This window comes from Coregonus lavaretus (genome assembly GCF_964263955.1).
Source record: "Coregonus lavaretus genome assembly, chromosome: 4".
Classification (NCBI taxonomy): Eukaryota; Metazoa; Chordata; class Actinopteri; order Salmoniformes; family Salmonidae; genus Coregonus; species Coregonus lavaretus.
This window is the reverse complement of record NC_139991.1, coordinates 49,028,473-49,044,056: the sequence shown is the minus strand read 5'-3', so window position 1 is coordinate 49,044,056 and position 15,584 is coordinate 49,028,473. Positions and strand designations below refer to the sequence as shown.

General features: G+C 46.1%; 1 protein-coding gene across 2 annotated transcripts in view; it reads left to right on the top strand.

Annotated features, from left to right (window-relative positions):
• Nucleotides 1-10,638: 10,638 nt before the first annotated feature.
• The window catches only part of LOC311128162 (nuclear pore complex protein Nup214-like), a gene marked incomplete at its 3' end in the record, with an annotated part of 68,534 nt that continues 63,588 nt past the window's right edge, over nt 10,639-15,584 (top strand). For both annotated transcript variants that reach the window (XM_084160150.1, XM_084160149.1), the window contains exons 1-10: nt 10,639-10,775; nt 11,530-11,725; nt 11,868-12,022; nt 12,240-12,438; nt 12,560-12,630; nt 12,745-12,808; nt 12,946-13,049; nt 13,238-13,344; nt 13,536-13,602; nt 13,791-13,917. In XM_084160150.1, the coding sequence (XP_084016276.1) occupies nt 10,734-10,775; nt 11,530-11,725; nt 11,868-12,022; nt 12,240-12,438; nt 12,560-12,630; nt 12,745-12,808; nt 12,946-13,049; nt 13,238-13,344; nt 13,536-13,602; nt 13,791-13,917 (1,132 nt within the window). In that variant the 5' untranslated portion in view covers nt 10,639-10,733. The remainder of the gene's footprint in view (nt 10,776-11,529; nt 11,726-11,867; nt 12,023-12,239; nt 12,439-12,559; nt 12,631-12,744; nt 12,809-12,945; nt 13,050-13,237; nt 13,345-13,535; nt 13,603-13,790; nt 13,918-15,584) is intronic.

Below are 15,584 nucleotides of genomic sequence, written 5' to 3'. Positions count from 1 at the left end.
TGATTGATTCAGGACCTGCTGTGTTTTTTACTCCTAAATGTCATGGTCAGGATGAGGATAGTTTAAGCTGATCCTAGAGCAGCACTTTGGGGTAACTTAGCCTACTTGACAAATCTAGGCTTATATGACAACCCACGGGGCACACACTGGTTGAATCATCGTTGTTTCCACATAATTTCAATGAAATGACGTTGAACCAACGTGGAATAGATGTTAAATTGATGCCAGTGCCCAGTGGGAAGTGACTTTTGACATTTGTCGATGTCTGAGAGATTGGGTTCCATTAAGCTGGAACCTGGCAAAATGGGAGGGGAGACTTTGGTTTTAATGGGGGTGGAACTCTGTCACTGCTTTATATTTTAAAAGACAATGAATAAAATGTATATGCGCCTTCTGACTCAAGCATCAATAATATATACAAGAGAAACACAAGATGCTACTTTTGATGTTGCATAAAGAATAGAAATTCTCCATTCCAAATATGTTTTTTCCTTCCACCACCAGTTTTATTTGAGGTTGACATTGTGTAGTTCAAGAGTAACTGATTTCTTTCAAATGCAATACTGAGAAGTCTGCCTTCTAATAAAACTCCTTACTTCACCATATATTCCGTCTTCTTGTTTTATATCCCGTTTGTCATTATTATTTTTATTAAATAGGCCACCTCAACATGTACCAGTCCTTGTTGAACATGCTAGTCCTATACAGGGTTGAGAAAACTCTGGAAACAAATAGGTTTCTCAGACTGATTTGTAGTTACTCTAGGTCCCTCAAATTCAAATCTAGACCTGGATGCAGTTTCACTGCTTATTTGTATTATTATTATTCTTTCCCTTTTATCAGGGACTGATTTAGACCTGGGACACCAGGTAGGTGCAATTAATTATCAGGTAGAACAGAACCAGCAGTGCTCCCCACCTCGATCATAGGGTAAGATTGGAATACCCCTGCTCAGGTGTATCACTTTTACTCACACAACAGTTTGGAAAATAAAAAGCTATTAGGACAAAGCCAAGGCCAAGGGGGGATATGATAGGTTCAATCACCCAAAGGCAATATGTGTAGAATTGCAAGAAATTTGCTTTAAAACAGCAAAATTCCCACCGGCCATAAACTGCTTGAATCAATGTTGTTGAAACAATGTGGGGGAAAAAGAAGAAAAAAAAGGTCACAGGTGTAGACTAACTGAAATGATTCCTTCAACAATACAGAGTTAAAGATAAGATTAAAAAAATGTAAATGGTGACACTAGGATTAAATACAAAGTGAATAACAAATAAAAATAACGAGTAAAAATAGCATGGCTATATATACAGTTCCTTCAGAATGTATACACAACCCTTGACTTTTTCCACATTTTGTTGTGTTACAGCCTGAATTTAAAATTGATTCAATTTAGATGTTTTGGTCACTGGCCTACACACAGTACCCATAATGTCAAAGTGGATTTTTTAAAATAACATTTTTTAAAATTAATTAAAAATTAAAAGCTGAAATGTCTTGAGTCAATAAGTATTCAACCACTTTGTTATGGCAAGCCTAAATAAGTTCAGGAGTAAAAGCATGAGTTGACTACCTCATCTCTGTACCACACACATACAATTATCTGTATGGTCCCTCAGTCAAGCAGTGAATTTCAAACACAGGTTCAACCACAAAGACCAAGGAGGTTTTCCAATGTCTCGCAAAGAAGGGCACCTATTAGTAGATGGATAAAAATTGAAAAAGCAGACATGGAATACCACTTTGAGCATAGTGAAGTTATTAATTACACTTTGGATGGTGTATCAATACGCTCAGTCACTACAAAGATACAGGTGTCCTTCCTAACTCAGTTGTCGGAGAGGAAGGAAACTGCTCAGGCATTTCACCATGAGGACAATGGTGACTTTAAAACAGTTACAGAGTTTAATGGCTGTGATAGGAGAAAATAGAGGATGGGTCAACAACATTGTAGTTACTCCACAATACTAACCTAATTGACAGAATGAAAATAATGAAGCTTGTACAGAATAAAAATATTCCAAAACATGCATCCTGTTTGCAATAAGGCACTAAAGTAATAATGCAAAAAATGTGGCAAAGCAATTAACTTTTTGTCCTGAATACAAAGCGTTACGTTTGGGGCAAATCCAATACAACACATTATCAAATCAAATCAAATCAAATTTTATTGGCCACATGCGCCGAATACAACAGGTGCAGACATTACAGTGAAATGCTTACTTACAGCCCTTAACCAACAGTGCATTTATTTTTAATACAAAAGTAAAATAAAACAACAACAAAAAAGTGTTGAGAAAAAAAGAGCAGAGGTAAAATAAAATAACAGTAGGGAGGCTATATATACAGGGGGGTACCGGTGCAGAGTTAATGTGCGGGGGCACCGGCTAGTTGAGGTAGTTGAAGTAATATGTACATGTGGGTAGAGTTAAAGTGACTATGCATAAATAATTAACAGAGTAGCAGCAGCGTAAAAATATGGAAAGGGGGGGCAGTGCAAATAGTCCGGGTAGCCATGATTAGCTGCTCAGGATTCTTATGGCTTGGGGGTAGAAGCTGTTGAGAAGTCTTTTGGACCTAGACTTGGCACTCCGGTACCGCTTGCCGTGCGGTAGCAGAGAGAACAGTCTATGACTAGGGTGGCTGGAGTCTTTGACAATTTTGAGGGCCTTCCTCTGACACCGCCTGGTATAGAGGTCCTGGATGGCAGGAAGCATGGTGGTCTGCTTGAAACATGTTACAGACTCAGTCAGGGATATGTTGAAAATGTCAGTGAAGACACTTGCCAGTTGGTCAGCACATGCTCAGAGTACACGTCCTGGTAATCCGTCTGGCCCTGCGGCCTTGTGAATCTTGACCTGCTTAAAAGTCTTACTCACATCGGCTACGGAGAGCGTGTTCACATAGTCATCTGGAACAGCTGGTGCTCTCATGCATGCTTCAGTGTTGCTTGCCTCGAAGCAAGCATAGAAGTGGTTTAGCTCGTCTGGTAGGCTTGTGTCACTGGGAAGCTCGCGGCTGTGCTTCCCTTTGTAGTCTGTAATAGTTGTCAAGCCCTGCCACATCCAACGAGCGTCAGAGCCGGTGTAGTACGATTCAATCTTAGTCCTGTATTGACTCTTTGCCTGTTTGATGGTTCGTCGGAGGGCATAGCGGGATTTCTTATAAGCGTCCGGGTTAGAGTCCCGCTCCTTGAAAGCGGCAGCTCTACCCTTTAGCTCAGTGCTGATGTTTCCTGTAATCCATGGCTTCTGGTTGGGGTATGTACGTACGGTCACTGTGGGGACAACATCATCGATGCACTTATTGATGAAGCCAGTGACTGATGTGGTGTACTCCTCAATGCTATCTGAAGAATCCCGGAACATGTTCCAGTCTGTGCTAGCAAAACAGTCCTGTAGCTTAGCATCTGCGTCATCTGACCACTTTTTTATTAACCGAGTCACTGGTGCTTCCTGCTTTAGTTTTTGCTTATAAGCAGGAATCAGGAGGATAGAGTTATGGTCAGATTTGCCAAATGGAGGGCGAGGGAGAGCTTTGTATGCGTGTGTGGAGTAAAGGTGGTCTAGAGTTTTTTTTCCTCTGGTTGCACATTTAACATGCTGGTAGAAATTAGGTAGAACGGATTTAAGTTTCTGAGTATCACTCTCCATATTTTCACGCATAGTGGTGGATGCATCATGTTATGGGTATGCTTGTAATTGTTAAGGACTGGGGAAGTTATTCAGGATAAAAAAGTAACGGAATGGAGCTAAGTGTGTGTGTGTGTGTGTGTGTGGGGGGGGGGGGGTGAGTGTAGGTGTGTGTGTGTGGCATCAGTATGCAGAGAGAAAAGTCTGTGGCTTGGGTGGCTGGAGTCTTTGAAAAAATCCTGGGCCTTCATCTGACACCGACTGGTATAGAGGTCCTGGATGGCACGGAGTGTCACGATCGTCGTATACAGAGGAGGACCAAGGCGCAGCGTGATGAACGAACATGTTTATTTACCTTTAGTGATAAATACTGACAATGAACAAAACAACAAACGACTCGTAACGTCCTAGGTAACATAGACCAACACGGAACAAGAACCCACAAACACAAAGGGAAAAACAGACAGTTAAATATGGCTCCCAATCAGAGACAACCAGCCACAGCTGACACTCGTTGCCTCTGATTGGGAGTCACTCAGGCCAACATAGAAATAAACAAACTAGAACTCCCAACATAGAAATACACCACATAGAAAGAACACACCCTGGCTCAACATATAGAGTCCCAGAGCCAGGGTGTTACAGTACCCCCCCCCTAAAGGCGCGGACTAGAGCAAAACAGGGGAGGGCTGGGTGGGCATTCCTCCTCGGCGGCGGTTCTGGCTCCGGCCTTGCCCACCACCCTCCAATAAACCCCCCATAGCGCCCCTGGTCCGGTCTGGCCCCGCTGGCTGGAGCTGAACTGGACGTAGCAGGAGCGGTTAGCTTCAGCTCCGTAGTGGAGCAGTTGACCGGTGACCCAGGCACGGGTTGTGCTGGACTGACGACGCGCACCCCTGGCTTGGTGCGTGGAGCCGGAACGGGCCGGACCGGGCTGACGACTCGCACCCCTGGCTTGGTGCGTGGAGTAGGAACGGGCCGAACCGGGCTGACGACTCGCACCCCTGGCTTGGTGCGTGGAGTAGGAACGGGCCGGACCGGGCTGACGATGCGCACCCCTGGCTTGGTGCGTGGAGTAGGAACAGGCCGGACCGGGCTGGCGACGCACACCGTAGGCTTGGTGCGAGGAGCAGGGACAGGCCGGACCGGGCTGACGATGCGCACCCCTGGCTTGGTGCGTGGAGTAGGAACAGGCCGGACCGGGCTGGCGACGCACACCGTAGGCTTGGTGCGAGGAGCAGGGACAGGCCGGACCGGGCTGGCGACGCACCCCGTAGGCTTGGTGCGTGGAGCAGGGACAGGCCGGACCGGGCTGGCGACGCACACCGTAGGCTTGGTGCGAGGAGCAGGGACAGGCCGGACCGGGCTGGCGACGCACACCGTAGGCTTGGTGCGAGGAGCAGGGACAGGCCGGACCGGGCTGGCGACGCACACCGTAGGCCTGGTGCGTGGAGCAGGGACAGGCCGGACCGGGATGGCGACGCACACCATAGGCTTGGTGCGTGGAGCAGGGACAGGCCGGACCGGGCTGGCGACGCACACCGTAGGCTTGGTGCGAGGAGCAGGGACAGGCCGGACCGGGCTGACGATGCGCACCCCTGGCTTGGTGCGTGGAGCAGGGACAGGCCGAGCCGGGCTGTGGAGACGGATAGGAGACCTGGAGTGAAGAGCTGCCACAACCCGTCCTGGCTGAATGCCTACCTTCACACACTCTGTGTGAGGCATCAGCATAGGACGTACAGGGCTGTGTACCCGTACTGGCATAACAGCACGTGACACTGGCGCAGGATATCCGGGACCGAGGAGAGGCACTGGAGGCCACGAGCGCTGAGCCGGCACACTCCGTCCTGGCTGCATGCCCACCTTCGCACAACACGTGCGGGGTGCTCACACAGGACGTACCGGACTATGCCGGACCACTCGTGGCACAGTACGCAGCTCCGCATACCCCGGAACCTGACCAGTCTCATGCTGCCATGCCTGAGTACGGGGAGTTGGCTCTGCTCTCCATCCAGGCTCCGCCAACCTGCCTTCTGGCCCCCCAAACCCGGTGGCCTCCTCTCCAAATCGCCCTGTGGCAGCCTCCTGCTGCCCAGCCGCCCATGCCGTGTGCCCCCCCAAACAATTTTTTTTGGGTTGCCTCTCGTCCGTCCGACGATGACACTGCTGACGCCGCTGCTCCTCTCTCGCCAGGGCCTTAATCCTAGCCCATGGCCCTTTGCCCCCGAGCATGTCCTCCCAGGACCACGATTTGCCCACCTGGGCCATCGCCAACCTCTCCATCTCCTTCCCCGGCGCTTCCTCCCATGTCCAGTCTGCCTGCTCCTGGACACGCTGCTTGGTCCTTGTATGGTGGGTTCTTCTGTCACGATCGTCGTATACAGAGGAGGACCAAGGCGCAGCGTGATGAACGAACATGTTTATTTACCTTTAGTGATAAATACTGACAATGAACAAAACAACAAACGACTCGTAACGTCCTAGGTAACATAGACCAACACGGAACAAGAACCCACAAACACAAAGGGAAAAACAGACAGTTAAATATGGCTCCCAATCAGAGACAACCAGCCACAGCTGACACTCGTTGCCTCTGATTGGGAGTCACTCAGGCCAACATAGAAATAAACAAACTAGAACTCCCAACATAGAAATACACCACATAGAAAGAACACACCCTGGCTCAACATATAGAGTCCCAGAGCCAGGGTGTTACACGGAGCTTGGCCCCAGTGGTATACTGGGCCGTACGCACTACCCTCTGTAGCGCCTTGCGGTCAGATTCCAAGATGCTCTCGATGGTGCAGTTGAATAACTTTTTTGAGGTTCTGAGGGCCCATACCAAATATTTTCAGCCTCAAATCAAATCACATTTTATTTGTCACATTTGCCGAATACAACAGGTGTAGACCTTACCGTGAAACGCCTACTTACAAGCCCTTAACCAACAATGCAGTTTTAAGAAAAATAAGAGTTAAGAAAATATTTACAACCCCCCCCCCCCCCAAAAAAAAAGAAGTAACACAATAAAATAACAATAATGAGGCTATATACAGGGGGTACCGGTACCGAGTCAATGTGCGGGGGTACAGGCTAGTCAAGGAGGTAATTGAGGTAATATGTACATATAGGTAGGGGTAAAGTGACTATGCATTGATAATAAACAGCGAGTAGCAGCAGCGTAAAAATAGGGGAGCTCAATGCCAATAGTCCGGGTAACCATTTGATTAGCTGTTCAGCAGTTTTATGGCTTGGGTGTAGAAGCTGTTAAGGATCCTTTTGGACCTAGACTTGGCACTCCAGTACCTCTTGTCGTGCGGTAGCAGAGAGAACAGTCTATGACTAGGGTGGCTGGAGTCTTTGGCAATTTTTAGGGCCTTCCTCTGACACCGCTTGGTATAGAGGTCCTGGATGGCAGGAAGCTTGGCCCCAGCTAGCTAGCTTACTGGGTAGCCAACCCTTTTGATGATTGTTAAATAAAATGTCAAACAGCATTTAATCTGTAACTTCGACACAGATGCTAAGCTACAGGACTGTTTTTCTAGCACAGACTGGAATATGTTCCGGGATTCTTCCGATAGCATTGAAGAGTACACCACATCAGTCACTGGCTTCATCAATAAGTGCATCGATGACGTCGTCCCCACAGTGACCGTACGTACATACCCCAACCAGAAGCCATGGATTACAGGCAACATCCACACTGAGCTAAAGGGTAGAGCTGCCGCATTCAAGGAGCGGGACTCTAACCCAGACGCTTATAAGAAATCCCACTATGCCCTCCGACGAACCATCAAACAGGCAAAGACTCAATACAGGACTAAGATTGAATCGTACTACACCAGCTCCGACGCTCGTCGGATGTGGCACGGCTTGAAAACTATTACAGACTACAAAGGGAAGCACAGCCGCGAACTGCCCAGTGACACAAGCCTACCAGACGAGCTAAATCACTTCTATGCTCGCTTCTAGGCAAGCAACACTGAAGCATGCATGAGAGCATCAGCTGTGTATCATGGTCCAAACACACCAAGACATTCGTGAAGAGGGCACGACAAAGCCTATTCCCCCTCAGGAGACTGAAAAGATTTGGCATGGGTCCTCAGATCCTCAAAATATTCTACAGCTGCACCATCAAGAGCATCCTGACTGGTTACATCACTGCCTGGTATGGCAACTGCTTGGCTTCTGACCGCAAGGCACTACAGAGGGTAGTGCGTACGGCTCAGTACATCACTGGGGCCAAGCTTCCTGCCATCCAGGACCTCTATACCAGGCAGTGTCAGAGGAAGGCCCTCAAAGTTGTCAAAGACTCCAGCCACCCTAGTCATAGACTGTTCTCTCTGCTACCGCACGGCAAGCGGTACCGGAGTGCCAAGTCTAGGTCCAAAAGACTTCTCAACAGCTTCTACCCCCAAGCCATAAGACTCCTGAACAGCTAATCATGGCTACCCGGACTATTTGCACTGCCCCCCCCACCCCATCTTTTTACACTGCTGCTACTCTGTTAATTATTTCTGCATAGTCACTTTAACTCTACCCACATGTACATATTACTTCAACTACCTCAACTAGCCGGTGCCTTTTTTATTAAAAATAAATGCACTGTTGGTTAAGGGCAGTAAGTAAGCATTTCACTGTAATGTCTGCACCTGTTGTTTTCGGCGCATGTGGCCAATAAAATTTGATTTGATTTGATTTGATTTGTTCCGGATGACTATGTGATCACGCTCTCCGTAGCCGATGTGAGTACTCCATAGTGCCCTCAAAGCTCATCACTAAGCTAAGGATCCTGGGACTAAACACCTCCCTCTGCAACTGGATCCTGGACTTCCTGACGGGCCGCCCCCAGGTGGTAAGGGTAGGTAACAACACATCTGCCACACTGATCCTCAACACATCTGCCCCACCCCATCTTTTTACGCTGCTGCTACTCTGTTAATTATTTATGCATAGTCACTTTAACTCTACCCACATGTACATATTACTTCAACTACCTCAACTAGCCGGTGCTCCCGGCAAGTTGAGGTAGTTGAAGTAATATGCACATGTGGGTAGAGTTAAAGGGACTATGCATAAATAATTATTTTGTTGTTGTTGTTTTATTAAAAATAAATACACTGTTGGTTAAGGGCAGTAAGTAAGCATTTCACTGTAATGTCTGCACCTGTTGTATTCGGCGCATGTGGCCAATAACATTTGATTTGATTTGATTTGAGTAAGACTTTTAAGCAGGTCAACATTCACAAAACCGCAGGGCAAGACGGATTACCATGACGCGTACTCCGAGCATGCACTGACCAATTGGCAAGTGTCTTCACTGATATTTTCAACATATCCCTGACTGAGTCTCTAATAGCAACATGTTTCAAGCAGACCACCATAGTCCCTGTGGCCAAGAACACTAAGATAACCTGCCTAAATGACTACCGACCCGTAGCACTCACGTCTGTAGCCATGAAGTGCTTTGAAAGGCTGGTCATGGCTCACATCAACACCATTATCCCAGAAACCCTAGTCCCACTCCAATTTGCATACCTCCCCAACAGATCCACAGACGATGCAATCTCTATTTCAAGAGGAACACCTACGTGAGAATGCTATTCATTGACTACAGCTGAGCGTTCAACACCATACTGCCCTCAAAGCTCATCACTAAGCTAAGGACCCTGGGGCTAAACACCTCCCTCTGCAACTGGATCCTGGACTTCCTGACGGGCCGCCCCCAGGTGGTAAGGGTAGGTAACAACACATCTGCCACGATGATCCTCAACATGGGGGCCCCTCAGAGGTGCGTGCTCAGTCTCCTCCTGTACTCCCTGTTCATCCATGACTGCATGGCCAGGCACGACTCCAACACCATCATTAAGTTTGCCAACGACACAACAGTGGTAGGCCTGATCACAGACAACGATGAGACAGCCTATAGGGAGGAGGTCAGAGACCTGGCCGTGTGGTGCCAGGATAACAACCTCTCCCTCAATGTGATGAAGACAAAGGAGATGATTGTGGACTACAGGGAAAAAAAAGAGGACTGAGCACGCCCCCATTCTCATCGACGGGCTGTAGTGGAACACGTTGAGAGCTTCAAGTTCCTTGGTGTCCACGTCACCAACAAACTATCATGGTCCAAACACACCAAGACAGTTGTGAAGAGGGCACGACAAAGCCTATTCCCCCTCAGGAGACTGAAAAGATTTGGCATGGGTCCTCAGATCCTCAAAAAGTTATACAGCTGCACCATCGAGAGCATCCTGACTGGTTGCATCACTGCCTGGTATGGCAACTGCTCGGCCTCTGACCGCAAGGCACTACAGAGCGTAGTGTGTACAAAGTAGATGATTGTGGACTATAGGGGGAAAAAATATGACTGAGCACGCCCCCATTCTCATCGACAGGCTGTAGTGGAACAGGTTGAGAGCTTCAAGTTCCTTGGTGTCCACGTCACCAACAAACTATCATGGTCCAAACACACCAAGACAGTCGTGAAGTGGGCAAGCTTCCTGCCATCCAGGACCTCTATACCAGGCGGTGTCAGAGGAATGCCCTAAAAATTGTCAAAGACTCCAGCCACCCTAGTCATAGACTGTTCTCTCTGCTACCGACGGCAGGCGTTACCGGAGCGCCAAGTCTAGGTCCAAAAGGCTTCTTAACAGCTTCCTCCCCCAAGCCATAAGACTCCTGAACAGCTAATCATGGCTACCAGGACTATTGGCATTCTGCACATGATTTGAGTTGAACTTTCATCATTCTACCAATACTTTTTTCTTGCTCTTACAGGCTCAAGGTTGGTTTGCTCAATGAGATGCTCCTGTCTGGTTTGGACCACTGATTTACACTTCCAAATTTGAATTCAGTGACGTAACGTCACACGTGCGTCTTTAGCTGATTACTCTCGTCTGAACTGAACAGGCACGCCAATCGCTCTGGGTTTGATTACTCTGCCTTGCAGATGAATTTGTGCGTCATTTCCTTATTGTAATTCGCAATATTCGAGCGCCATATGGTTTCGTTTCATGTGGAAACGAAAGGCTAGCCTTGTTTATTTTGTAAAGTTCTGTTGTTGCCAATATAATTATATCTGCTGTTAATTTCAAAATGAGTGAAGACCCTGACTCTCCTCCCGAAAGGGAAATGAAGGTAGGCAAACTATTGTAGCTAGCACGTTAACTAGCTTGTAGCATTAGCTTGTTAGCTTGCTAGCTTATTTGCGCAGCAAGTAACTTAGTTTGTCTGCCTGTGAACCAGCTAGTGTTTATGCTAGTTAGTTAGCTCGCTAGATAGCTATCTAGCTAAAAGCAAGGACGGGTTAACTCGTTCTCGTTTTGTCTTCCAACTGAAGTACGTTATTTCTTACTGCCCAATGCTAGCTAGTAGCTAGCCTATATTTTAGTCAAAGATGGCTAGCCAAGGCAGACTCAACTAGCTAACAACAACATCATGAACATCAAACATGTCTCCATACAATTTAGCAATGTATGGATTAACAACAGTGTATAGCTAGCAGTGTACAGTTGGGTGTCTAACACTGACCTTCAGCTGTAACGTTAACTAACTTAGTAACTAGCTATGCCAGCTAATTAGCTACCTACAAGTTAGCTGGTTAGTTTCATGCATTTATAAATGCTGTGGTGCGCCTAATGTTGTTTTTGCTATTAGGAACATGTATTATAGGAGGCATTCATTCAGCTGCTAGCTATCCCAACGTTGGTAGAAATACTACAATAAAGTACCAGCTAACTTATTTACAAATCCACCACGTCCTGTCAACAATATCTTGTTGTTAACATAGTCAAAATGTTCTTTACAGACCTTAAACGGGTAACGTTAGTCTACATGAGACTAAATTCAGTGCAATCACAGTCATGAAGTATTGTATTATTATTTTATGCAGGATTTTCAGTTCCGGCAAATGAAGAAAACCCGGGTCTTTGATTCACCTGATGACCTACCGAAGGATAGATCAAGTCTGCTCGCAGTCTCCAACAAATTTGGACTGACATTTGTCGGACTAGACAGAAAGATCAAGGTGTACCTCACAGGGGACATCCTAGCTTCAGACAAAGTTGATGGGAACTCCAATGAAATAGGTAAGATTTTCCGTACATTGGTCATTCTGTCTTGTACAGTTTTCATAAGCAAAGACAGTTATGGCTTGCCTTGGCCAAGTTAACTTGACTTTACCTTTTTCTCTCAATCTTACTCCTTCTCTCTCTTTCTCCTCTTTCTCAGTTGAGGGGATAGCAGCCTTGGCTGATGTTCATGTGGAGTTGCCTGTGCACAACCTGGGCCTCAGCAGTGATGAGCTCACCCTGTCAGTCAGCGGCATGTCAGAAGCATCAGGCCTGTCGCTGGCCTTCTATGACGTCCGCACCTTCATCAACAAGGTGATTAACGAACTCTCATAACAACCTCCCACTGCTAATGGGTTTGGACAGTGTCCGAAAACCTAATTTTTTCAGAATGAAGTGATACGGTTTCATCATAGTCCATGATTTGATATCAAATGAAAGCACACCAAGGTTAGTCAACCCCACTTCTTCAGTTCCATATTTTTCCCACACACCTAATCCCAACACTTCCATGGTTGCCCCCTCTCTCCAGGCCCGACCGCAGAAGTTGCCGTTTGCGACTCTGCGACCTAGAGCCGGCCTGGGCATAATTGTGCAGGACCTCAAATGGAACCCAGTGCAGGTGTCCATGCTGGCCGCCTGTCTGTCTGACGGCAGCATGATGGTGCTGGAGGTCACAGACAGCGTCACAGTGCAGGCCCAGCTACCTGCCACAGAGGGCATCACCTGTGGTAAGTGTGACATAGTGTGTAATCACTTTGAGGTATACATGCAAAAATTATTGTAATTTGTCATGTAATTGTAATTTTATACAATTTTGTTCACTTTCTGTCATCCTCTCCCTTCACACAGTGTGCTGGAGTCCCAAAGGAAAGCAAGTGGCAGCTGGAAAAATGAATGCAACAGTCAGTCAGTACACTCCAGTAAGTCTCAGTATAATACATTAACAACGGTAGACACACTCATTATTCCTGTGAAGTCTGGTGTGTATGATGTATTATGCCCTGGTCTGACTCTGACTGTGCTCTCCTGAACAGGGGCTTCAGGAGAAGAAAGTGATCCCCTGCCCAAGCTTCTACAGCTCCGACAACCCTGTCAAAGGTAAACTAGACAGATCAGGCTGGCCTGAAGCAATAAACCTCCTTGCCTTTTATTTTTATTTTCAGTGCCTTTATTTTCCTGCCAGATAACATATATTTGAGATTCTGGTTTTCTTTGTGTTGTCCTTTCTCTGTCAGTGCTGGATGTGCGGTGGCTGAGTACGTTTGTGTTTGCTGTGGCGTATGCAGCAGCCGACGGCAGTCCGGAAACACCTCCTGAACTGGTGGTGATCTCCCTCCCTGTGAGTAGTACCACTGCTCTGTCATACATCTGAATGATGAGATCATTTTGCAGTGTTAATTGTTATAATACTAATAGGGTCATTTCACTCAGTGACTGAAATGTTTTCCCTCTTAAGTGATAGTTTATGTGTTTGCCTTTTTCATTAGTACTGAAACCATTTTGACAATTAACATGTTGCTATGACAGACAAAGACAGAGAAGAGGGAGGAGAGGTACCTGAACTTCAACGACCCGGTGTACGGCACCTGCACAGAGAGACAGCACCACTACTTCCTCAGCCACATAGAGGACTGGTGAGACGGTCCTCACTCTGTATTCTGCCCTGCCTGTCTGCAGAACGTTTTTATTTTCTTGTTTGTAGAAAGTGGCTTTTGTATGCATATAAGCTCTGTTCCGTTTCCCTCTGGCTCTCAACTTCAGTGTTCGAGGAACAGCCGTGAGGTTGGTGAATCACTTATTCTCATTGTTATTTTTCTTCTTTCAGGGACGTTGTTCTTGCCGCATCAGCAGCCTCCATTGAAGTCAGTGTCATCGCCAAGCAAGAGGATAAGGTAATATTTGTGAATCAGCATTGGTTTGATTCTCACTCTGGGCCTTAGAAAGACATCGCCTCAGCGTCTTCTGATTAATTATTATGGAGTAGTAAAGCCCTAATCAAAGGCCAACTGATATTGATCAAGTGAGCCACTGAGTGTCTGTGTTGTCATGTAACCTCTCTGTGCCATGTGGTGGTGTTCAGACCAACTGGGAGCTGTGGCTGCTGGAGGACGCCAGCAGGGGAGAGCTGCCAGTCTCTCAGAATAACGACGACACACTGCCTCTGGGGCTGGCCATCGACTACACCAGCCAGCAGGAGATCCACATCAGTGAGTGGTTGCTGCTTTCTCCCCTTCCAGCTTTCCACATTCTTCTGACCCCATTCCAAACCGGTCACTTTCTCCTTGATGGATTTCTAATTCTCCCCTTGCTGAATGAAAAGACTTTGCCATATTGTTACCAGTCCAGTTCATGCAGATCTAAGAGTGTACAGTAGGCAGGAAGGGTCAAGCAAAAGAAGCTGGTGAACCATTTGAAATCAGCTGATATGTTTGTCAACAATGTAGGGTTGACCCCATTTAGTCGACTTGTCGATTGTTTGGTCGATAGGCTGTTGGTCGACCGAGATTTCTTTACTCGAGCAGTAGCACAAAACATTGTTGATTGGCTCCTGTCTGAGTGGACTGATCCATTGTGGAGGCCGTGGGGATGGCCCAGTCCATCAGTCTAAGACGTGCTACTGAAATTGTATATTGTTACATTATGTAAGAACAATGGTGCAATACAAATAACAATAATATTATTTTATAACAAATGTGCGTTCTCCCGCGTTGGATAGTGGTCGCTGTCCGCGGTTCTGAACACATCGGTGCACCATTGGTGCCTTTTCCTAGACCATGTTGCTATGTGCATAATAGCAAAGTTAACCAGCATATTGGTGTTGAGAAAAATGTGGCGGAGGCAGCAACGGAGTTTGGAGACGACAAAACAACCCTTGCCTTAATTGTCTAAGAAAAGTGAGGAGAGAGGAAACACTAACTTAAGTAGGTCTATAATCAATCGCCTAACTGTTAAATGTGCCTGGCTTTATAAATCATACATGTATATGTACAGAAATAAGACAGATCCTGCTTCTGTTGCCTGTTTGAGTGTTTGTTTATTAGCCTACTGATTCCGTGAGCACCAAGACTCACGCAACCACGTCGGATAAACAATTTCACAAATTCGTCTGTTTTTAATCTTTGCTATGCTGTAATAAAGGCTGGACCAGCCTCTCTGGTATTATTTGTAATTTATTTAGTGTTGTTTCCACTGTTCCAAATTGTCTGAAATTATATTTATTATAATAATAACCCTCCTTTTTCCTTGATCTCCTTATTGTTATTATTATTATTATGATCATCGTTATAATAATAAGTAATGTCATTATCATTAGTAGGCTTAGGATAGCAGCCTTGTATAACGACCATCAAGCCGTAGGCCTAAGAGTGCATCCTGTTTATTCTTAATACCATAACTTACTTAGGCCTATATTTCAATACTTATATAGGCTACTGTGTCAATCAATCATTTATTTGTTCATGTCATCACACAGCATACGAGTTATTCATGTTTTGAAATGCAATCAAGCATTTTATTTTAAAAATAAAATAACAAAGAGACCATTGAATAATTAGCGTAAACAATAAATGGGCCTAAACCGTTCAATGAATGCGACTGTTTTTAGTCTGCTGTAATAAAGGCTTTACCAAAACAAAAACAAAAACCTTACAGCAGACTCTCTGGCACTCTTATAATTTATGTAGTGTTGTTTACGTTCTTCCAAACGGTCAGAAATGTTTTATTGGAATCTAACAGCACGTTTGGCACACATAATATGCACACAGCGCTTGCTCCTTACCTTCTTTTTCTTGATCTCCAGTATTTTCCGCAACTAGTCAAATTTATTCCACACATCTGACTTCCCCTTTACCTCCTGAGCAACCAGTAAACATTC